We start from the raw sequence: 25773 nt of genomic DNA on the forward strand, positions 1-25773 counted from the left end.
TTCCTTTGCAATTTACGTACGAAGTACTTTTTCATATGTTTTTAATCTTTTTCAATCATGTCTTACATCATAAATTTTATGAATATGATTTTTTTCTCACTACTTACTACAATCAACAATGCATGCATTTCCTCTGAAACCAATGCACACAATGAAAAAATAAAAAAATCCATATTGCAATGTATCTGCACTTATTTTCATGCAATAGATTCAATAAAAACCCTTCCATATTGCCCTCACTCAGCTTGTATGCTGCTGCAATATGTTTTTGCATTGTCCAAACATCAATTGAAGGCTCAACAGATACAAATTAAATGTGACTGTACTGAGCACTAGAATCAACTGAGAATGATACGTACTTACAATTAGAGAGGAGGTAATTTTTTTGTTTGCTCACACTTTTGTCTCATGTTTTTGGATTGGGGGAATAAGTGAATATGAAGCAATTACCTATATAAGTTCAGCATGCGAGGTAATGGGAAATAAACAAGAGGCATTCTGGTCCACAGACACTTTTGATTATGCTTTTATTTCCATGCCTTGCCTTTTACAGTAAAAAAATCAACTTTTCGCAAACGTATTATCAGCCAATGAATGAACTTCACTTCATAATTACAGTTTCACAAAATGCTTGCATCAGAAGATGTGGGGATGTCAGCAGAGGGTAAATGAGGACAAATGGTCGTGAGATGAGAAGGAACAACTATGTATGTACACAACAAAGAGTGAGGCAGAAAAGCTTTTTGAAGTGAAGAGAAATGACAATTTTTAGGAATAGGTAGGAGGAATGGATGCACTCAACCTCAAAGATAAAAGAAATTCAAAGGAAGAGATAAAAAAAACACATCTCATAGAAAAGGGATATGCTGGGCCAAAATCCTACCACCTCAACATAATGTATGTCATGGTTGAATCAGCATATGCACCATTCCCTCACGGGGAATTAAGTACCTCCCAATGAACTGATCTCCTATATGTACGTATTACAGATGAGATAGATACACCTATGTATTTATATAATTACATCATCCTTTAGCTGCATCACCCCAAAGAAATGGCTTCATGTCGGTGCAAAATATTTGGATTGATCACCTTCTTCTCTATCTACTTCTCAAAAAGCCTCATTGGGTAGATTCAATTTTATTTCTTGTAATATCAATTTATTATGGGCAAGCTATTGTGTAAAACTCCCCATACAAGCATAAAACAAATAATTTCCATTCACATTTATGAAAAAAACGCCTAAATTCTTTCCTCACCTTCAATAAATATTTTCATACTCCAGCCACGCAACACCAAAATAGAAAATGCCAATTGCTCTTTTGTTTTCTCTCGGGGAGGCAATGTGAAGGGAAGAAACTTGGCATCGGAGTTTCTTGAATTCATTTCATTATGGCTGCAGCCACATTATGCACTAGCATGACTACTCTTCTACAAGATTACTTTTAATGTAAGACATTTCGATAGCACATAAATTCCATACTTCATTCATCAAAATGTTATAGGAACTCATCAAAATAGCGGGATATGGTTACATAAGTCATCTTCAAACGCAACACCTTATTATAAATTATCATGCATGTATAATTATATTCATTTTTGTTAATGGAAATGTAAGTGAACAATTTGTAGTAGAATTGTGGCTATATGTGAGGAATAGCTGCCTCCACATTATGTAGGTATGAATTGGAATGACATATTGGACGTTAGGGAAATATATATAGTGTGTCATACCACATTTTTGGTTAAGTAATTGAACGAAAACAGAAAGGCGACATATTGAAGTTGAAATCAAATCAAACAACAAATGAAAATACATGATGCCATCAAGTTCCTATATACGTTAGTACTGCATATTCATATGTACTAATACAACAGAAATTGCCATACTGTTCGTATTTATAAAAGCAGATTCTAAAAATGAATCAAAGTCCATTATTTCAGCATTACCATAAGCTGAAAATATTTATTTCCTGAATAGGATTTCATCTTTTTCTAGAAATATCTAAAATCAAATGTGTTCTTAATGCATTAATTGTTATTACAGCGCACATGCTACACTATACATTAAATATAAATAGTGCATATATATACAATGAACATATGGATAACATTTACATTTGTTACATAATATTTATATGCATGTTTCATGTAAACTGCAGCATGTGAGCTGTATACAGGTAAAAAGAAATTTGTTGACACATTCCTCGATGGAATCCATTCCAAGTATTTACAGCTATTTCAGAGAAAATATCCCAGAGTAAGGTACATTTATTAATGGAAACTTTAATTAATTATTATCCAGCATAACTCATTATTCCACTAAATAAATATTTAATTGAGCACTCACTGGATTTCGAAAGTTATCAAATGATTGGTGACTAAATATTTCTACAAAATTGGTAACTAAAAATGCATTGCCATAAAATAATCAGTGTTCCATACAGACTATGGCAGCAGTCATTGCTAAGTCACTGATTATTAGCCATAAATAAGAAATGCCAGCGGAAAATTGATTTATACCTATGCCAATCTTTGTGAAATGCAATAAGCACATTGTTATAACTTTCTTTTACTAAAATAAGCATAAAAGTCAAGTCGTGGGCAAGATTACAGGCTATATCTTACATTCATCATCATATAAAATAAGACAAGAAAGCTATAACATTTACATTACAATCATTTATGACACTTATAAGAATATACTGTGGAAAGCTGGAATATTATCACTGCCTGCGATAATTTTGAATTCATTGCATATTGCACGATATATAGTACATGCTCACACCAACAAGTGATCATCAAAGCTCCTCACTTGGTCAAAAGAAATTATGAAATCGACGCAAAAATCATGAGTTGAAAGGCTGAGTTAATGTATGCAAATATTTGTACATATCGGAAAAAAATTTCCTTCTCCTGGAGAATTTCTGGAAAATAACCATTTAAACCTCAAATGCTGTCTGTAGATTAGCTCAGGTGTAAAACAAACCTATGTTACATGTGCTTTTTATCAGGTTGGTTATGTGAAACTATCCCATGCCAATAATGCTTTCTTTTATAATGATAAAATTCTAAAATCTGACAATTAAAAAAATATGACATTCAATCACACATACACACACTTGATTACATACATGTCCTCAGTCAGTGAGGTCGTGCGCTATGGAGACCTGACCAAAAAGAAGGCATTCATCGCATCAAACACAAGCACACACACATGCACACTCAAACAAACACACAGCGCATACAACCATTGCCTCGGCGCAATCAGTGAGCAGCATTTTTTGAAAATAATGTAGAAAAAAATTTAAAAATAAAAATGCCTTGCAAATTGGCTACTCCAATGCTACGTGTATCCTCTCCTGATATCAATCTCATCTTCCTTTTTACAAGCCATTTAAACAACGGCAGGCAGCCTCATTCAATCACATTATAGAAATTTTTGATCTTTTCATCTCTCTTGTCCATTCACACAGTAGAGGGTGGACGTGTGCCATAAGTACACATAATAGCAATTTTTCTGACCTCTCTCATTTAAATCGCAAATTAGGAATTCGCAGGATTCTTGCGTCTTCTGATGAAGCACTTTTTATGAAGTGAATCTTTTGGAATGCCATATTTACTTCCTCAGACTTTGATGAAATATGGTTGTAAGAAAGAGTGGTGGGGTGTCTGGAGGGAGGTCTGCTGACCTATGCGGTTAAGCCTTTCGACGGCCCCAAACAATGTGCCCTCCGAGCGCGAGGTGGCACGGCAGCAAAAGGATCTGGCCGCCCACCCTGTAGGTGCACATTTCACATGCCTGTTGCTAAGTCTGGGGTGAGCTCTAGCCTTACCTAACCAAACCAACCTCCGTCCAGAAGAAGCGCTGAGCAAGAGAGTAAGTGCATCAGGTAATGGATTACGGGGGAATAAAATTCCAAACATTGGCTTAGTAAATAGTGCTTCAAAAGAATACCTCAGAACTCCACGAATAATTGATTTAAGATTAAATATGTCGATAGCACTCCCCGAAATCTGATCCGTCCATCTCTCAATGAATAGTGAGACACGAATGAGTGCTACTGCTCGTTTACAGTCGTCATCTCTGTGTGCTAGTGGTCCATGTTCAAATCCTCCCCCATCCATTGTCAAAGCAATAATGACAACGTGCCTTCTCTATCATTATCTCCGACGCATGCTCTTGGAGCACACACCGTCACTCTGTGTGTACATTATATCCTGAGTAGCGAGTTCACGTCAGCCAGCCAAGCCCACTCTCTCCCCCCTCCCCTCCTGCTCCATCAATCCAACAGCGCTCACGCCCCTCAGAGTTTCTTATACCAGAAGAGAAAGTGGTCTCCATCATTCACCAATAAGTCATCCACTCCTGCAATTAAGCAAAAGAATATCATATTATTTGCCATATTGTTTGCTGCCTCAAAACCTGCTTCACACAAGGGCCTGTTTAGAGAAACAATTGGCAAGAAATTATCCAAATGAGGAGCACCTCCCCTTTATGAGTGAAATTCTAGTGCCCATGTTTCTTTCATGTGGATTTCTGTGGTGACTCTCATGGAAAACGTAAGCACTGAACCTGGTGAAGTTAATGCAAAAATTACCATGAAGAGGTTTTCAGTCAGTTTGGAATGAATGGGGAAATTAGCTTTAAAGCACCCAGTGCCATTATGATTTTTTAATGCACATTGCAGCTGTGTTTTGTTAATTCTAAGCAATAAACATGGAATAAGACACCTCAGTATGAAAATAGCACAAGTACATGCATGATGGAATAATGACCATGGAATAATAACGGCAACATGCCATGGATTTTCAACGAAGACTCTTTTTCATCCCTCATGGCCTTCGTACACATTGTGTACTTATGGATTTGCAGCCATATGCGAAGAATTAGAGATGTGCGAATAGTATCCGCGAATACTCGAATACCTCGAATACTAGAAAATATTCGATATCTCGAATAATTATGCTAAAGGTACAACCTCGAATACCTCGAATACTTTGAATTTCGCGCCATACACTGTCGCGCGAACGTCGTTGTTAGTTGACTCGGAAATATGTACAGTAGTTTAGTACATGCAGCGCCGTTTTAAGCAAGTTGACGAACTACATCAAATTCGCAGATTAGAGCGGTGAAAAGAGTTCGACGTGGGGAACCAAATATGATTGGTTGAAAAATTCCGAAAATCCCCTGTTTCCCCCACCAGGAGAACCTCGGTGCCCTGGGATGGTAATCCATCCATACACCAGCCCTCGGCCCCTCCTCCTACGACGATTTTCCTCCTCTCCGAAATCAAACAAAAGGCCCCAACTCGCGCAGGGTTCGTATTACGAAGACCATAAATCCAAGGCTTCAAAAGAAAATATCAAGTTACAGGAGAATAATAGAATCGTGTTTCACCCTTCCCTCTTTCTCCCCCACTGACCTTTTCTGCCTACCTGCTTTGAAGTTCCCCATTTCTGGAGGTCAACTGCTGCATGAGTCATCTGTTAGCCCAAAAGGTGTCTAACAATGATTTTTGGCAATTGATATTACACATTTATTAGATTGAAATATCAGTAATGTGCGCATAATTTAAAAAAGAATAAGACTAAACACGACGTATTTCTGAATTTATTTAACCTTTTTACGCAAGGAAATAAATGTCAAAATATGACGGAGACTTAGCTTTCTGGCGAAACTCGATATCCTTGCAGCTGAGCTTCTCGGAAGTTGATGCTGTATTTTTTTTCCGAAAACATATATCAAGTTACAATTTATGAGTTATGATAAAAACTCCATTGTCACAGTCACAGACGAAGGGATATTTTATCAGAATATTTGGTTTCTCCCTGCTAGCAATTCGAATTCATCTGCTTATCTCGTGAGACCTTCCAAATATGGACTGAAAATAATTGAAGAAGAAGCAAATCCGCATCGTTGTGGATTGTCCGCTAGCACTTGACAGCAGGAGTGGGGGTAAAGCGAGCTACCTGCTGAAAATAAGAAGTTGGATGATGCCGAGTATCAGATGGGCGTGCCGCTGAAATGGCGTTTGGTAGATAAGAATGTATACATCAGACAGAAATCCTTCGTAGCAGTGTAAATGCCGAGACGGCATGCAATCATTTTTTCGCAATGTGGTGTGTCCCCTTAGGATATTTGAAAGAGATGTTAGTTGAATCAACTATAAGCCCAAATTGTTTCCATAAAATTAAAATATTCCATTAATCAGCTAAATTCAGGTTTGAATCCTTTAAAGGAAATCACAATTACTCGCCAAAATCTTGGGTTTCCTGCTGCATAGGCGACCTAGTCAAACATTCCCACATTTATCGTTTTTTCGTCCATCCCCTTGAAAAACGATAGATCGAGGTTACACTGTGTGCCTTTTTATTTACACATTCATCAAGTGAAATAGAAGAAGAAACGTACGTTTAATATGCTTTGCGCAATTCTAGTATTCGAGGTATTCGAATATTCGAGCAATGAATTAATATTCGAATTCGATATTCCAGTTCGAAAAATCTGCTATTCGACCCATCTCTACAAAAAATCCATCCTTGATCTTGGTTGTGACCTTGGATGCTGAATCCCATTCCTTTGGGTTAGAGAGGGAATTGATATTGAGAATAATGTTGATAGGATGAGTTTAAACCCATGTCACACTTGATAGGTGTTCTACATACACAGAATCGTCATCACCAAGCTCACTACAATGGACATCAGCTGTGGGCTGGAGGTTGGAGCTTGTTTTTAAAATTCATTATGAATTTTTCATTACCGCCTCTTTAAAAGTGCTATAGGGAGTAGAATTGATGCTATTTAAAGAATGCAAACCTATTTTTTTCACGTTTAAAGACACTCAAAAGCTGTAAATACAATAAAAATTAACAATTCAAATCTTTAAAATAGCATCATTTACAGGTTTGCCAATCAGAGTTCATTTATGAGAATTGCGTTCATCAATGACTGGGTACTAAACTGGATGCTTTATTTTTGGTTTTATTTAAAATATTGGAGTCCATAGGAATGACCATAGTTTATCCTGTTTTGGCATCCGCGCCACCCATTTTCAAGATTAACATATTTTTGTGAGGACTGTGGGCTCTACCCAAAAGGCTGTGCCCACTACCTAAAGGGCTCGCCTGATTGGAACCTCATCACCCTACATGCATACATCATTACACATATTTCATGCAGGGAGTTGACATTGAAAAGTTGGCAGGAAGCCAACATGAATGGCACGCACCTCTGGGCGACAGTTGGTGGTGTGATGGAGGGTCCATGGGGTCGGGGAGGGAGGCAAGGCGGTACAGCAGCCAATAGCGGTGGGCAGCCGGTTGCTCCCTCAAGTTGTGGATCGTGTGGATGTAGTGGCCATTGGGCCAAGTGGACGACGCAAACCTGCAACAGAATCAACGTGTTCAATTTTCAATGAAAGAATGAGACTTCATTTGCCTTGGAGGTGTCTCAGCGCTCATATGCAAGGCAGGGCATTGAAGTAGGTAGTTAAAAGCAGGTGAAATAGAGCAAGGATAGGTCAGTTTGACCCTTGGTCCCATCCAGATCTCTTGCTCAGAATCAGAACCAAATACAAAAAGAATCCATACTCAAGTGATTCGTGAATAAAGCAGCTTGAAACATTTTCCTGAGCATGATTACACTATGGTGTATACGTACATACTTTAAATACAGAACTGCCATTGAGCCAATTGCTAGTTACAATATTAGATGGGTTATTTTTGGTAGTTTTCCTGATACAAATATACACTTTAGTCCAGTAAAGATGTCGCTTAGAGCGGTATTGCTCTATGTGTTGGTAACTTTTGGAGTAAATAGTTTTAATTCTTTTTCACTTAATGCTTTTGGGTTGCTGAATGCAGATCTGAGACAAATTTTGTGAAGCAATATTGCAAAAATCGCATTAAAAGCAATATATTGTTACACTATTTAGCTATTATCCTTCATATCTCAGAACCAAGTAACTTTTCACAAATAAGTTTCATTTCAACATTGAAGTACATACATATTCCTATGAATGTTATCCCTATGGCTTTTGGAGTTTTGCGTACACATTTTTGCGATCTTTTGCTTTCTTCCTTTATAAGTTAGTTTTAGAGGTGTACTGAATCCAAATTTGTGGTTTGTTAACAAAATTTCTTGACACAAAATTGCAATTATTGGCAAAAGAAGGCTAAATTTGTTATTTTTTTGCTTATGCCTCGACATATAATTAACTTATATGTATTTTCACTGTATAGATATATGTAATATGTTTTAAATATATTTTAATTAAATTGAATATATAAAAACAAAAAGTAACAATTTCGGCCTTTTTACAATTTTGAATCATGAAACTATCCACACCAATGCCCAGGAAAAACTGCAATTTGAGTGGACTACCACGAAAATTATCGATATTTTTCGAAAATCATTCAATAAAAACAATTAATGATGACCAGAATTCCAAAATGGTGACAGAAAACTAACATTAGAAATTAAAGGAGAGTTGGAAGTGACAAATACGAGGCCGGTTATTTTTTTCAACCTCCGAAGGCCATGAACAGAAGACGAAGTGATTGATTGTAAATAAAGTCATTGCTAAATATTGAGTACATTTGTGGAATCCTTTCGACAGAATCGTCTCCGTGATTGAGGAATTGGTCGTGCCAGTAGACAAGCTTTACTGTACCTTCTTCTTTGGATGTTGCCACCAATGACTTTCAATGAATTTTGCCTGAAGCTCATCGCCTTTTTGAAAACGCCCCCCTCCCAACCAAATCTTCATTTCAGCATGGAGATGGAAGTCACAGGGTACAAGGTTGGCATTGCATGGTGGGTGATCGAAAATGTCCCATTGAAATCGCACGAGGAGCGGTTGGGCTGCATCAGCGCTGAGATGACGGGCGTTGTCATGGATCTGAACATCTCGAGAAGTCAACATGTCCCTTCTTTTGTTTTGAATTGGAATGGGCGTAATGTTTCACATACTGCGTTAACACAAAAATTATCTTTTATCCGCGTAAAGGTGTAGAGATGTCAATGCCGAAGCCATTCGGCGAGTTTTCTGCCTGTCTCTTCTTAGTGCTCACTTGGCGGGAGAATCAATTGAGACAGTGTAGTTAATCAGATTGCCAATAACCACATACTGACATCTTACGGTGAGAAATGAATTGAATGTGTGGTGTGGAGGACGCGCAGTTGCCCTATTCGCGCAGTACCCGCCTCTCGCTTGTCTGGTGTTTTTGCCGAGCGATCGGAGGTTTTGAACGCACCGTCCTTGTACCAAGTGGATCCACCTTAACCCAAGCAGAGAGATACACACTGCAGAAAGCTGACTGCTGCATCAGTTGAAAGTAAAGCTCGACTCTCATCTGTGGACACTACCTGCACAATTGGAAAGTGTTGCGAAGAGAAACTGATTCCATGCAGACCATGCAGTCACCACTCAGGGAAAAAATATTTGCTTTGCAACTGATTTGAACCCTTTTGAAACTATTTTGAAACATTGAAATCTGTCATGGATCTATTGCGAAACTCATTCTCAATCATTTTTACCAAAAATTGGAAGTATGAAGAAATTTGTAACTCATTTAAAATCCCCCTCCGAACTTCTTTGTACAAAGTATGTTCGCGTTGGACTGCTGTCTACACATTTGGAACACCTTTTGAATGATTCGACAAGATTTCCAGACGTCGTCATTTGTATTGTAACTGCTGTGGACAGAGAAGATTCCTGTGTAACTGCTATCCATACATTTGCAATTCCTTTTGAACAACTCCATGCGACTTGTGCAGTGCACACGCCGTCGCACAATGTGCACGTCATCATTTCTTTTGGATCTGGCTTGTACGCTACGAAACGCTATGCCATGGTGCCAAGTTCTGCTCGGTTCGTTCATAATTCTCCAATATATCCAAAGCATTATTAGTGTTTAATTAATGATCCTCGCGGCTGAGCTTTAAGCCACCGAGTGCGTCCACCGGGTTGCGGATGGTGGGTCAACCTCTAGATATAGAGGTTAGCTGCGATATAAGCAAGTTTACTTGTCGAATAAGCAGTCGTGGACAAAAAGCGGCGGTTATCCGAGGCGGTATGGGTCTATCCCTGGGTGAGATAGGCCATCTAAATGATACACTAAGCCTGTGAAGATACCGTGACTTGGCGATGAGAGGCCGCCAACAATTATGCCTCACATCACCCGGAGGAGAGGGCAGCAGCTCTTCTTCATATGAGTGAAGGTGGAGATCACGATGGTCAGTACAGCGACACTCATTGCACTTCAGGCGTGGTAACATTTACTTAAACGGTTGTAGTACTGCGATGTGGAAGGCAAGGGGAAACCACCACATTATTATCCCGAGGAGGCGCAGCTACTCCAACTTTAAATTGTCTGGCATGATGGAATTCTCTCAGGTAAAAAATTCCGGAGGTAAACTAGTCCCCCATTCGGATCTCCGGGCGGGGACTACCCGAGAGGGTAAATCGGTCAATTGTGATAAAGTTATGAGGATAGGTATATGGAACGTGAGATCACTCAGGACTTGCGGTAGAAACTTTAAGCTAGAAAAACGCTAGAAAACCTTAAAGTGGAAATGGAAAGATTGAATATCGACGTGCTAGGAATCAGCGAAATGAAATGGCCTGAGGAGGAAGACTTTTGGAGTGGAAGCTATAGGATTATACACACAGGATCCCTGAACGGTAATGCTGGGGCTGGGATAATGCTCAGAAAGAGCGCCGGAATGCGTGTGAAAAGCTTCCTACAGTACAATGAAAGGATAGTTATGGTGAAGATAGAGACTAAGCCGGTAGATACCGTAGTGCTACAGGTCTACATGCCCACGACAGACTACGAGGATGAAGAAGTTGAAGACGTCTACGATGATATAAAGGAAGTAATCAAAAAGGTAAGGGGTGAAGAAAACCTAATTGTTTTAGTAGATTGGAACGCTGTCGTCGGCGAAGGCCATGATGGAAGAATAACCGGAAAATATGGGTTAGGAAATAGAAATGAAAGAGGAGAAAGGCTGTTAGAGTTCTGCACAGAACACAAATTAGTGGTTGCCAACACTCTATTTAAGAATCACATGCGAAGAAGATGCAGATGGAAAATGCCAGGAGACAAAAGAAGATTTCAACTAGACTATATTTTAATGAAGCAGAGGTTTAGAAACCAGATAACGGACTGTAAAAGCTACCCGGGGGCAGATATCGACAGTGATCATAATCTAGTGGTGATGAAATGCCATCTGAAATTCAAGAAATTGAAGAAATCAGCAAAGAACACCTGGCAATTAGAGAAACTTAAGGAGCCAAAAAATCAACAGGCCTTTCAAGAAGTAGTGGAGCGCAAGATAGGACTAGATCAGTCTGAAAACTCAGTTGAGAATAACTGGACTACCATAAAAAGTGGATTTCAGGAGGCCGCTAGAGAAGTTCTAGGGATAAGACAATGTGTTAAGAAAAAGCCATGGATTTCGGATGAAATCCTAGACCTCATTGAAGAAAGGAGAAAGTATAAGAATACGAATACTGAGGAAGGACAGGCTTGCTACAAGAGAATAAGGAACGAGATTTGCCGCCAAGCGAGGAAAGCCAGAGAAGCGTGTATGAGGAACATATGTGAGGACGTACAAAATAACCTCGTAAAAGGGAAAGTGGAAGCGGCCTATAGAATAGTGAGGAACCATTTCAAGGAACGAAACACAAAATGTAATAGCATAAGGGACAGGAATGGAAACATTCTAATTGAAAACGAAGACAAAGCCAAGAGATGGAAGGAATACCTGGAGGAATTATACAACGGGAGCAAACTTAGCTCAAAAGTTCTCGAAGAGGAAAGTGAAGTTGAAAAGGATAACATTGGAGCATGCATCTTAAGATCGGAATTTGACGCTACAGTAAGAGACCTGCGAAAGAATAAGGCCCCAGGAATAGATGACATTCCAGCAGAGTTAATAAAAAATGCAGGAGAAAAGGTCTTAACTCAACTGTTTAAAACTATCTGCGATATGTACTCAACAGGAGATTTACCTAGTGACTTCGAGAAGAACATCATCATTCCCATACCCAAAAAGAAGAGAGCTGAGAAGTGCGAAGAATTTAGGACCATAAGCCTGACGACACATGCGTCGAAGATTCTGACAAGAATTATTTACAGGAGAATTGAACGAAGAGCAGAAGAATTCCTGGATGAGGACCAATTCGGATTTAGGAAAAGCAGGGGCACAAGGGAAGCAATTTTGGCTCTTAGGATGATCATAGAGAAGAGAATGGAGAAAAACAAACCAACCTTCATATCATTTGTCGATTTAGAAAAGGCCTTTGATAACGTTGAATGGAATTCAATGCTTAGAATTTTGAAAGAAATCGGCGCACTCTACAATGATCGTAGAATTATTCATAGTTTGTATAAAAACCAAGTAGCTGTGATCAAATGTGGACCAAATGGTGCAGAAGCGAGAATAAGAAAAGGGGTGAGACAAGGTTGTGCGCTTTCCCCTTAATTTTTAATGTTTACATAGAGAAAGCCATCAACGAAATCAAGCAGAAAGCTTCGGGTGTCAATATCCACGGACAAAAAATTAGTATGCTGCGATTTGCTGACGACATAGCAGTCATAGCCGAGACAGAGAAGGATTTGAAGAAGACGTTGACAAACATGGAAAGGACAATGGCCAGATATCAGCTGAAAATCAACAAAAAGAAGACTAAGATATTAGTTTGCAGCAAAAGAGAGGAGGCTAAAACAAACATCAACCTAGGACAGCATAAGCTTGAAGAGGTGAACGAGTTCTCTTACTTGGGAAGCCGAATTACCAGCGATGGACGGAGCAAGAAAGAAATACACAGTAGAATAGCGCAGGCGAAGAGGGCTTTCTACAAAAAGAAGAATCTTCTTACAGCTGAAAATACCAGAATAGAAGTAAGGAAACAATTCATCAGATGCTACATATGGAGTATGTTTCTCTATGGAAGCGAGGCTTGGACGTTGACAGCAGCAGAGAAGTCAAGAGTGGAAGCATTCGAAATGTGGTGCTACCGAAGAATGATGAAGATAAAATGGATTGACCGTGTGAGTAACCAGGAAGTGCTAAGGAGAGTAGGAGAAAAGAGAAGCCTCCTAAAAACATTAAGCAGAAGAAGGGACAACTTAGTTGGCCACATTTTGAGGCACGATGGTCTGATGAAGACAATCGTTGAAGGACAAGTGGAAGGGAAAAAGGGCAAGGGACGGCCCCGAATGAGTTATATAGGACAGGTTATAAAGGAGAAAGATTTCGTGCTTTCCCGGCGAATGGACTTGGTAAAGAGTTCTCGGGATCGCCACCGGGTCAGGAACTCCATATGCCAACGTTTCGATGTCCGACTCGGTCATCGTCCTCAGGGCTGTGAATGTCGAGTGAGAATTTGACTTGCTTATATACAGTCACTCTGGTGGTCAGGTGACTGCTGATTGGCTGTCGTCAGCGGCATGCTCTGATTGGTGGTTTTGCCTATCCTTTTGTATAGTCTTGAGCACAGGTTTCCAGGTGCTGCTCAGAGCATATCCGGAGTCTCTATTGATGGTATTCTTAGACAGTCTAATTTCAATAGACTCTTTAATGAGTCGATCCCAAAAGCCATCGGATCGGCAGAGCATCTTGGTGTCGTCAAACTTAACAGTATTTTTGCATTCCATCCAATGCTCTGCGATGGCTGACTTTTCGGGCTGTCCTAGGCGGAGGTGGCGCTTATGTTCTTTGAGCCGCGTGTCTATAGTGCGGCCCGTCTCATCGATGTATATTTTCCCGCACCCACATGGAACTTGGTAAACGCCAGGTGTCTTCAATCCTACCGTATCTTTTGCTTTGACGAGCATGTCCCGGATCTTTTTTGGTGGTTTGTGGATGACCTGGATGTTGAATCTCTTCAGAATTCTCGCTACTTTCCCCGACACTGAAGAGATGTATGGTAAACACGCCTTTGCAGTTCGATCGTCTCTTTCTCCATCTTCTCTCCTTGAGTTGGTCTTGGATATGGACCTTTTTAGGGCCTTGGAAATTTGTCTCTCATCATATCCATTCTGCTGGAAGGTTTTCCGAGGGCGCTTTAGTTCAGGTGCTAGGCTATCTTTGTCCGAGATAGATACGGCTCGATGAATCAGGCTTTTCATTACTGCCATTCTCTGCGAAGGATGGTGGTGACTACGTCCATGTAAGTAAAGGTCCGTGTGGGTGGGTTTTCGGTAAACGCTGTGACCGAGAGTTTACCAAGTGCCATGTGGGTGCGGGAAAATATACATCGGTGAGACGGGCCGCACTATAGACACGCGGCTCAAAGAACATAAGCGCCACCTCCGCCTAGGACAGCCCGAAAAGTGAGCCATCGCAGAGCATTGGATGGAATGCAAAAATACTGTTAAGTTTGACGACACCAAGATGCTCTGCCGATCCAATGGCTTTTGGGATCGACTCATTAAAGAGTCTATTCAAATTAGACTGTCTAAGAATACCATCAATAGAGACTCCGGATATGCTCTGAGCAGCACCTCACTCGACATTCACAGCCCTGAGGACGATGACCGAGTCGGACATCGAAACGTTGGCAGATATGGAGTTCCTGACCCGGTGGCGATCCCGAGAACTCTTTACCAAGGTTATAAAGGATGTAAAAGAGAATAAATATGCAGCTATGAAGAGATTAGCGGATAGGAGAGAGAAATGGAGAGCTGCGTCAAACCAATCTTAGGATTGTTGACTGATGATGATGAATTAATGATCATAAGTCAGTAAATGGAAATGAAACTCAAAAATGGTCATTCAAATGAGTTTAAAAAATATTTATTCTATTTTTCATGTTGCTTAAACCGTATTTTTGGGACCGGGTTGAAATGCGGAAAGGTTATTTTCAATATTAACCAAGAATTTTGGTTGAGTAAAATAAGGTATTCACTATCAAATTCTTTACAAAGCTGTTAATAATAGTTTTTTTATGAAATAAAAGGTCTCTCTATTGAAAATAACATTTTTGGGATGGTTCTAAGGATATCTCTTTCAACATCAAGTAAAAATAAAATTCAGTGGTTCCATGACTAGAATGCCATTTTCGTCAATTCAATATACCGCCACTTTTTGCAACTATGGACTTGACATTTATATAAATTGACCCAAGAAATAAATGAAAGCTTTATGATAAAAATAATTTTTTTTACATTCCTCAATGAATCCATAGAATAGCATTTGTCAATACTATGTCACTTGTAATAATATAGATAATTAATGCGGCTGTAAAAATCAAAATTTACATGCCAGATCCTAATCTAAACCATTCCAATCCGACCTCATTTATTATGGTTTGAGGTATTTTTTATTAACTGTGCAATAGATGCATATTTTTTAAAGTTGGAAAATTGAACAGCTGAAGCATACCTCACATAAAATACCTCCTTTAACTAGTTTGAATGCTTTTCTTTTGAAAGCGTTGTACTTTACGTAGATCATTATTACAGAACCATTAATGGATACTTTCGTAATTTAGTTTTTACATAAATGTTATGACGATTTCGATTGCAAATGTTTTTAGGTTGATGCTTTCTTAATTTAATGCTTTTGGAAAAGTAGCACTTTACACCGAAATTTATACAAAACAACATCCAGGATGATCCACCCTTCAGATGATGAAAAAATGAAGTCAAAGAAATAAAGCTGTGCACTAGGCCGGCCCTTATTTTTCAGAATTGCGAAAAGTTATGTTTTCCTGGTCTCAAAATGATCCAAATGGTGTTTATATTCACGTGTTAAAATTTGGTTACTTTAAAATAACGGCAACCCGTGCCCCAAGGGCGCTAAGTACTAAGGACCCTCAATTAAGTTTTTTGGGGCCGAAAAAGCACTATTTATATGTAAAACGTAAAAGTGAAGCCCTATAGGGCCGATTTTCTGTTTGTTTTAATCTATCTCTACGCGTTTAGGAGATATCGCCCGTCGTAATGCAATCTCCCCCCTAGGGCGCCACCCCGCACCACGGCACCGCTGAGGTATGTCCCGCACCACTTACTAGAGACTTCCCCTCAACCCCCTCCCCTCCCTCGGCAAAGACTTTGCTCCTGATGTCAAGATCTAGCCTCTGAAGAAATGTGCTTAAGTAAGTGGTGCGGGACATACCTCAGCGGTGCCGCGGTGCGGGGTGGCGCCCTAGGGGGGGATTGCATTACGACGGACGATATCTCCTAAACGCTTAGAGATAGGTTAAAACAAACAGAAAATCGGCCCTAAAGGGCTTCACTTTTACGTTTTACATAGAAATAGCGCTTTTTCGGCCCCAAAAAACTTAATTGAGGGTCCTTAGTACTTAGGGCCCTTGGGGCACGGGTTGCCGTTATTTTAAAGTAACCAAATTTTAACACGTGAATATAAACACCATTTGGATCATTTTGAGACCAGGAAAACATAACTTTTCGCAATTCTGAAAAATAAGGGCCGGCCTACTGTGCACTGAAATTTGATATCACCTCTAATGATGAAAAAGATGATTTCAATAAAGCATCTGGAAATGCAAAAGTAGCAGATGAGCTTTTTCATAGCGCCATGCCAAGCAGTTTTAAAAAATTATGTCTTCTTTTTGGCATTTAAGTGGTATCTTCAAGTGACACTTATGCCACTTATGCCCATTTCAAATCAAAATAATTTTACTGGTTAATTATTACTTTTATGAAAAAATTTATTTTCGACCTAGAAGTGGTATCACATGGATATGTTTTTTTCCAGCCTTTATATCAACTCACCAACCTGTCTGTTTGTTTGTCTGTTTGTCTGGTACAAATCTTGTAACTCAAATTTGACTCACTTCCTGTGAAGCAAAAACGCTGAAATTTTGCACACTTCTTCATTTCCGATGACAATACATGAAAATATAACTTTTTCTCTCCAACCCCCCTTTAACCACCCCCCAGTCAACCTATAGCCCCCCAAAACATGTTTTTGATCTAAGAAGTTCCAAATGGTCGATTTTCGTGTTTTGCGACCACAGTAAAAGTTATCCACTTTAGGCATATCCACATAGTAGGCATTTAAAAGCATTTAAAAGCAAAATCATAGGGCTTACCATTCACTGAAAATTTAATAAATATAGTGACTTTTTTAATACGTCACTTTTGGTTTTTCGGGGTCACTGAGTTTTTTTGCTTTGTGTTTGTGTCATATATAAACGTTGCTCATCCCCTGTAATCTAAATATAAAGGCTGGTTTAAAAAAAAAAATTTTATAAGAGCTTATTTTACAAATAAGCGATAAAAATAGATGTAAAATGATATAAAAAAAGATAGCAATATATGCTGCTTGGTAGCAATGAGAAGGTCTGCTCATCAAGACATTTAGATTTGCATCAAGCACTCAAAAGTGCGATTTGGAATGACTACTCCAGTCTTGATGAGCAGCATACATGAACCCAGCCCTTCATAAAACATATGTACATACGTACTTAATTGGCCAATATGACCGAAACAAATAGGCTACCATTTTGTCATTTCTTGCTGAAATGTTGAATATATGTGGCTAAAATTGCAACATAATGTGTAATTCGCTTTGGAATAAATCACAAATGCTGTGGAAGAATGATGCAGTACATATCATATCGATACATATCATATGAGTACTTCTTTGGAGAACACTGGGGAGAGGACTTAAATCAACCAGATCAAGAGAGCTGATGACTGAAAAGTATCGTTTACGGACCGGTGGTAGGGAAAAGGGGCAGAGGTAGGTCATAGAGACATATCTAAGTACAGTAGGTGATGTAAAACAAGAAGAAATATGGAGGTGTTTGAAGGTAAGAGAGTCGAGGGGAGAGCAATTAAGCAACCGATGATGAAGCAATGCCTAAACAGGGAGACAACCTAAATCAGGCATTAGCATTCGCACACGTACGAGGAGGGCAAGCATACTCACTGGAATCGCTGATCTCGCTGTGCTGCCTCAGTCATGACACTGTAGAAGGATGCATTTTTGGGCGCCTTGAGGGTCAGCGACAACGACTCGGAGATATTTGGGCCCATCCACAGTGTGTACGTCACCACGGCCTCAGCGCCGCCCTTGGTCACGGCTGGAACCACTGGCGCGGCTGTCTCATTGTGGCGCCCACTCGCTGTCACCACGGCATCCACAGCATCCGTCACAGGACCTGCAACACATCAAGGCACCATTGCCAGGAAATGGGCCGTGCACACTTTGCCACTGCACGCATGCACGTCAATTTCGAGAAAAGTGACACACATCGTTTTTTCTCTGTTGATGTTGTTATATTCACGACACCATGAACTCCTTCACTAATTTTCTTTCGCTGTCAATTGCGATAGGGAGTGAAAAATAAAGGCAGCTGCATTTATTACATAACTTTCTCAATGGATTCTTGACCCAATGAGAAAGGTATTAAATAAATCCGATCTTGACTCAGAGTGGCCAGGGTAGTCCTCAGCAGGTTTTACACCTCTAGAAATACCCTTTGCCACCGCCTTTGGCACAGCGCTTCACTGCGTCGCCAAACTGGATTTTTTTCCTCTTTGACTGTTTTTTTTCCTGCTGAGCTGTTTTTTCACTGATTCAATTTTTTCCACTTAACATTTTTCGCTTAGCCCTTTTACGGTAAGTTCCTAAGTAAAATTCAATTCTAGAGAAAATTATAACGAAGGCATTTGTACAACCAATTTGTGCTTTACCCCAACAATGCTTGCTTGTCATTTGTGTAGAATTTCAAACTCATGTTGTCGTAACCGTGAAAAATTTATTTCCAATATGATCAATGAGCACATTAAGGAAGGAATTTTGCGAGAAACATTCTCTGGTGTGGTTGTTACGTACCTTATTAAACTTTACACTGAAATAGGAAATAGCGTACTATTGGTAATTGAGAAAGGAGTTTTTTCTATTTTTCAAGGTAATGTTCCAAAACCTTCTTGGGTCGTTAAGTTAGCAGGTGTTTACACAAAGGGGAATTGGCTGGCCTGCCAGTTTCAAGGGAAATCAAACAGCTCCACGAGAACACATCACAGCTCTAACTAAGCCTATTTGCAGAGAAATAATATCCTAGTGGCATTCGTGGACCTCGTGTCATTTGTTGTTGTTTAAACTCTTGTGAGCTATTCTTTTCTTCATTGAAAGTTTCTCTGAGGAAAAGAACAAAAGAACTTTTAATTTTCACTCAAGAGAGAATGGGGGAATGAAGAAACATCTTTTCTTTCGTTGTAACTTATTTCTCCGTGTGCCATCGATGGAAATCCTTTGATGAATTAAATGTGATTTAGGGTGTGAGTGATGGAGAGAGCCAATGACCAAATTGACTCTAATTTGGGACACCACTTAATTAGAGTACGCATACTTTAATTATCTCCCAAAATGGCAGGTAAGTCAGTTTTTTGTCCAAATAATACTTCAAATATGTGTTAATCCCCATAATGTCGTCATCAACCAAAATTTTAGATTAAATCTTGTCAAACCAATAGTACTGCAGGCAAAAAATATCAATTTATATTAGTACATGGCTCTGATGCTATCCTATCAAAACCAAAAATATGTACTCCTTCAAGAATGTTTTCTGCGAGTGGGGCCAAAAATATTCCATACATAGACTAAGATGGTATAAAATGAATATTTGCAAAATATTGTGAATAGTGGTCAATTGTTTACACATTACTCATTTAAAATTTTCTGATTTCATTTTGAAATATTGTCAACCCTGATTCATGGAACTCATGGCTTTAATGAAGATATTTGGAGTATCTCTATGAACACTAATTTTCTTGTGAAAGATACTTTTGCCCTTCCTCTTTTGATTTGTTAAAACTTTTGATAATTTTTAACTGTTTTCAGCAAGTCACTATTAAATTATTCCCCTTTCCTCTTCGCACACTGATTTTTTATCTGTTATTACCATCCAAACTGTACACAAGTGATTCTATGGCTAGATGGGATCCTTATTTTCTCCTTCAGATTTTACGAACAAAATTGTGAATTTCTGTGTTACCTTTTTTTCTTCCCCCTCAAAACAACTCTCGTCATGGAAACTTAGGGCTTGAGGGTTTTCTTTGCCATTTACACTATATGTCCTAGTCGTAACTTATGTGACGCTTATGCCTTAGGTCAAGCTACTCATGAGAAAATTTTGATGTTTGGATGGCCAATATCTGGCCCCAGCAATGCATCTGCTATTTAAATGATCGAAGATTTGCCACCTCAGCAGTTGCATCATAACAAGTGATATAAGATTTTTCTGGTGAATTTAATGTAAGAATGTCTCGTGGGTTTTGCTAAGAGTGATGGTTAATAATAGTGCTTACGCTTCAAAAAACAAGTCGTCTCTCATCATCAAAATGTGTTCTTCCTGCTCTCTCTCTCTCAAGACTCACAATGATTCAAAGTAGCTGTGTCCTTTGACAATTGGGAACCATGTGATAGGCTGGCATGTGCCCTTGGAAGCCTCCTTCACACTCTTTTCTTTCATTTTTCCGCGATTTCCAAAGCATCACGCGGTGCGAAGCGCGGGAGATCCGACATTGGTTGTTGTTGTCGGTCGTGGTGACGTGCACACGAGATGTGATGGATGCGTACCTGCGGGTTGCATCGTGGCCGGTGATGTGGTCATGGACGGGGGCAGCAGTAAAGGCGAGGGCGGCCGCGGGGGCGAAGGGCAAGACACGTTCCTCACGGCCCCCAGGCCTCCGCGAGCCGCCAGGGCGAGCACGGCCTCCGCGGTGGCGACCACGTCGCCTCCGCCGAAGGACCCGTCGCTGCCCTGGTGCGACAGCAGCGACACCAGCGCTGCGCTGCGGTTCCACGACGTACCGCCCGACTGGTTCTCGGAGGCCACGTGGTTCCAGCTGGGCTCCTCCTCCCACGTCGATATCAGCGCCTTTTGCGGCACGAGGGGGAAGCAAATGGACATGAACACTCCCACCTCACCATATTCACGCAAGCATAGAACTGCAGGTCACTCAGAGAGTAAATCAGTTCATCCTCTGGGTTTGAACATGAACAAAAGAAGACATGGCTGCGATGTGAGAGGAGATCGAGACCAACATTCAAACACCGTGACTTCAGGAAAGAGGCAAGCCTGAAGCCGGAATTAGTTCATCAAAATACCCTTGACATTGAAAGAGGACGCGCAGAGAGGGGCGCGTATGTAACGCTTTTCCAGATTTAATACATCTAGAATGTTCAAAACTGTACACAAAACTGTAGCTTATTGCCTACTTAAACTTGTGTCCATGGGAAGCTTCTTTTCAAAATTGGATGAAAAATTTGACGCGAGCAATTAATGAGATGTAAAAGTTACAAAGAACAAAGTTCATTGGTCGATGGCTACTACCAAAGGACGCCGCAGAATTTGATCAGACTCGGTAGGATGGCAGCGATTGGTGATGAAAACGCAGATGCGGGATATCCTGCGTCACGACGCCCATTGAGTGGAGCAGAGGCAGAATACATTAATCTTAGGAAGTTACAAAGCTAACAACCCAGTTTATCGTGATGTATTCAGGATTTGTTTTGACTCCCACTGTTTGTTGGCTTATTTGTTTTGATGGGTTATTCATGATGTTCATTCGAATTGGAAATTTTGTGTACATACTAACTTACAATGTTGTTAAATGCACAAATCCATTATTAAATTCCTAAATCACCCGGGTTATCGATTAGGATTACATCAGTGTTAATAAAACGTACGAGGACGTGATTGCATCCTTGGTGGTATGCAACGCAGGGGTGTATGTCGGGAAACAGAGGTGACGGGCGCTGTGGACCAAAATATACCAACCTGTGACCTGAAAATATGTACTATTAGAAACAAATTAATACAACCGAAAATTAAGCGCAGAAAAATCCTGACCGATATAATTACCCAAGGAGAGTAAAGAATCTAATAATATTTACGGTAGCTCATCGCAAGGGGGCGCGAGAATTAGCCACTAAGCTAACTTACCACCCTAACCCCTACTATTCGTTCAACTTGAGAGTCATAAATATTCATTGACCAAAAAGAGTGACGGAGGATCACACAAGGGTTTACTCATTTCAAATAATTCATCCACCATTGTTGTTCCCCTTCAATTGTTTATATGACGCGCATTAGTTTCACCATCGACGAGTCGAGAATGACATGAGGTTATGCTGCGTCCAGATCATGGCGTCACCGTCCGCCTTCTCCCCCACCCAAGCGCTTAAAAATGCCCTATTGTGGCTAAACAGTCGCACTTGTGACAAAAAGGGACAACATATTCGCCCAAGGAACGGCAAATCTGCAATATCGATTGAAAAATGAAAATAAATTTTTGTATTTTTAGATTTTCGAGCTCATCATAAAATGTCGTAAAAGGTCGTAGGATTAACGGTTTAATTTGACGTATTTTTTGGACCCTATTATGAGTTACCCTCACTACTTCTTTCGGGTGGACCAAATTTTCCTAAAAATCCCACATCACATCGTACGGTCAAAGGGGAAACACGAATTCGTGAATGAGGAGTTTTATTTGAAAATGTATTCATTTTAAGAAAAATTGCAAATGAAAATTACATTTTACCATAGCAAGAATAAAGCGATAAAATTAAAAACTATTTCGAAGCTTTCTATAGACAATTAATGCCATTTTAACGCAGTGTGTGAAGTTCAAGTGAAAATATTGAATTCGAATTCTCAGTAAATATCCCGAAATGGGCGAGATATTAAATTTTTTCATTAAATGATTGCAGTGGAAATTGCGGCTCACCTGTAGTGCGAGGGCCGTGGCCCTCATTCGGGCCCCGAAGGAGCCGTCGGGCCCCTGGAGGCGGGCCAGGCTGCGAGCGGGACGCTTCACGTAGTGCTCCAGATTGCGGTTGCGATGCTCACGAACAATGCAGTCGAGCGCCAAGAGCACGGTGGCCAGCGTCTCTGAGAAATCGGGCGGAGAGAAATAATGGAGATGTGCGTGAAGGGCAAACGAACAAAACAACGCCACACTCTAGAAAAAAATCAAACCATCAAGTGTAAAGACCGCATGCAATGTCACAATGTAATACGCACTTTGTGCAAACTCAAATATTTGAGTGCCAAGCTCAACACGAGGATGCCATTTGCACGCCTCCTATTGCGGAATGTCAGCTGGGAAAACTTTCGGTTATAGTTTTTAAGCATCAAAGAATATAAAAATATGTGTTATACTCTGAAAAGCAGTATTAGTGTATTATCTAGTGTTTGAAGGATACGCAACAGTGGTTACGGGGGCATTCTTAAAAAAATACAACAAAAATGAAGAGAAATATTTTGTTGCATTTTCTTTCAGTATATAAGTCCTGTTACAAGAGATTCACGCACCACAAAAAACACTCAAAATATTTAACCGTCAAAGTTCAGGAAAAAATATACAAGATAAAATGTTTGACAATATAAATGTTGCCAAATGGAGGTTTTGTTTGTGTGTGTGAGTCTTCGTATGTATTTCTAAAAGGGGAAGGGGGCGAGGGGCTGCAATGTGAGACATTTAGACGACCAAGGGAAAGTAAGAAGGGAATGGAAATTGAAACACACAATGCAATCAATCTTTCTCGGGCATCCGACCGCATCAGGCTCATCACTTCCGCCGCCTTTGACGTTTCCGTAGAATGCTTGTCCATCGAAACGTTGAAGGCAAAAAAATGGAAAGGCTGACCTTGTCGGAATGCTAAGAAATATTCATCGCGTCAGTTCACCCGGAAAACATCAAATCCTCATGCAGCAAATAAGGTGGTGTGACATCATACTCTCTACGCGGGTAAATTTTGTTCGCCTATTTGTCTAGCAAGACATCCAAATGCTTATGTTTCTGTTCGCGTCGTTTTACCTGCCCCCGTGGACCCCTCCCCCCATTATCGCAAATTGGCTTGTTCACATTGCGCTACTTTCACTTTAATCATTGCTTCAAATAGTCCATACCTCCTGAGTAGCTTGACAGAGGTTTAATGAGGCGCTCTCCTCTCTTATTATGAGTTGAACATCGAATTCCTTCTTTCCTTTCATGGGCATTTTTGCTAGAGGTGGGGGAGGGGCAGAGACCGGCCCTTAGCGTCGTCACGGCAAGGCACATTAGAAGGGGACTTCTGTAGGAGTTTCAACTCGAAGCGAAGACGCTTGATGGAGAGAGATGGATGATAGGAGGCAGCCGCCCATCCACGCGTCCCGTCCCAATATGTCCAGGAAGAAAAGGTGGGAATTCAGTCCACAACATCATATTCAATCTCTCTTTGTCCCTCTAATTTCCACAATTCCCACCAAACTCCATCATGATTTGTAGAATTCGCAGGATGACTAGAGAATTGCCCGTTGGAGAGGAAAGAAGCCTGATTTAATTTGGGTTCGCACGTGGAAGTGGAATGATAGAAGACTCAAGATCCTCAAAAGCGATACCGCGCCACCGTTCACAACACACGCGCAAATGTCCCATGTTTGCCGTGGCGCTACCAGATGGCGCAAGTGACGCAAGGAGAGGCAAAACAAATGAAAACGGTGAAAGAGAGGCACCTCCATTCATATCCTCAGCTCTGTGAGAAAATGCACGCATAATACGGTCACTACTGATCTCTTACAATTAAGAATTTGATAAGTGGTAATCTGTATCTACATCCATTGCATATGCAGTTAATTAACGTTGCCGTTTGCGATATATAACCATGATAAATGATTCCCTTTGAGTTCAAACTGCTTAAATTTGTCAATTGGAGCGACTATTCTAGATCAACCTCGTCTTCTATTCGTGCTCTCTTCGCGGAGTATCTCTAACCACTTGAGTCCCTGCCAAACAGCCGCTAAATTAAGGCGACTAAAACCAGGCGTCAACCCAGCCTAAATCCATGCAATTCATTGGGCAGAACTACAATCAATCATCGAGAAACCATTCCAAATGGATAAGGAAATAACAAGTACACACGAGACTTATTCCCAGCGAATCGTCATTCGGAAGAGTTCTCTTGTTTTCATCTAGGTGATGAAATCCACGGCTGACGTCATTTGGGTGGGAACCATTGTCATCTAGGAATTGGATGGATAGTGACTCCTTCGTCTCTAGGCAGCCGTGGACTTGTGGGAACCATTGTCATCTAGGAATTGGATGGATAGTGACTCTCTCGTCTCTAGGCAGCCGTGGACTTCATCGCCCACATGATATCGCGACAGCTTTTCGGATGGGCTCGGGGGAGAGAATTGCTGGTTCGCACTCACTCACCGACATCGGCGCTGGTGTCACCGGAAGCAGCGCCATTGCCCGCCTTCTCGGCCACGTCCAGCAGCCTTCTGATTTGTCGCTTGCGCACGTGCGAACCGGAAGCGCACGTGGCCAGCGCCGCGATGGCGAACTCCTCGTCCGAAGGAGACTCGTGGTGCAGCAGCGACGCTGAGGAAGAAGGAGAGAGAAACAGTTGAAGCGCGGCGGAGCGCCATCGAGCGACGAATCTCGAATCTGAGGTCCAAACCACCGAGGTAAGGCGAAGACTCAAGATAGAATTAGCTTCTGAAATACCATCGGCCATAAAATCCATAACAGACAATTTATAGTTAACGCTCTGAAACCCAATATGTAGCTCAAGTCCAGAAAATTGATACAATAGCGCAAAATAACCAAATGTATGGGAACAATGCAAGATTACGGCACATAAAAATATCATTATTTACTCTAGCAAGAAAATCAAATAATCTCTCAAGTGGTGTGTAGTGTTAAAAAATAATCGTCCTCCTCGATTGAACAAACAATGAAAATATGTGACATCTAAGATTTGGCAAAATTATGAGTATCGTAACATCGAAATGA

The 25773-nt window shown here is 40.5% G+C and overlaps 1 protein-coding gene across 1 annotated transcript in view; it reads right to left on the bottom strand.

Moving 5' to 3' along the window:
• Positions 1 to 496: 496 nt before the first annotated feature.
• Positions 497 to 25773, bottom strand: part of LOC124155341 (uncharacterized protein CG3556) — a 46262-nt gene continuing 20985 nt past the window's right edge. The window contains exons 4-9 of the mRNA XM_046529079.1: positions 25192 to 25359; positions 22723 to 22886; positions 20570 to 20870; positions 17915 to 18146; positions 7233 to 7387; positions 497 to 4369 (exon numbers count right to left, since the gene is read on the bottom strand). Of these exons, the coding sequence (XP_046385035.1) occupies positions 4308 to 4369; positions 7233 to 7387; positions 17915 to 18146; positions 20570 to 20870; positions 22723 to 22886; positions 25192 to 25359 (1082 nt within the window). The 3' untranslated portion in view covers positions 497 to 4307. The remainder of the gene's footprint in view (positions 4370 to 7232; positions 7388 to 17914; positions 18147 to 20569; positions 20871 to 22722; positions 22887 to 25191; positions 25360 to 25773) is intronic.

Source organism: Ischnura elegans, chromosome 3 (assembly GCF_921293095.1).
Source record: "Ischnura elegans chromosome 3, ioIscEleg1.1, whole genome shotgun sequence".
Taxonomy (NCBI): Eukaryota; Metazoa; Arthropoda; class Insecta; order Odonata; family Coenagrionidae; genus Ischnura; species Ischnura elegans.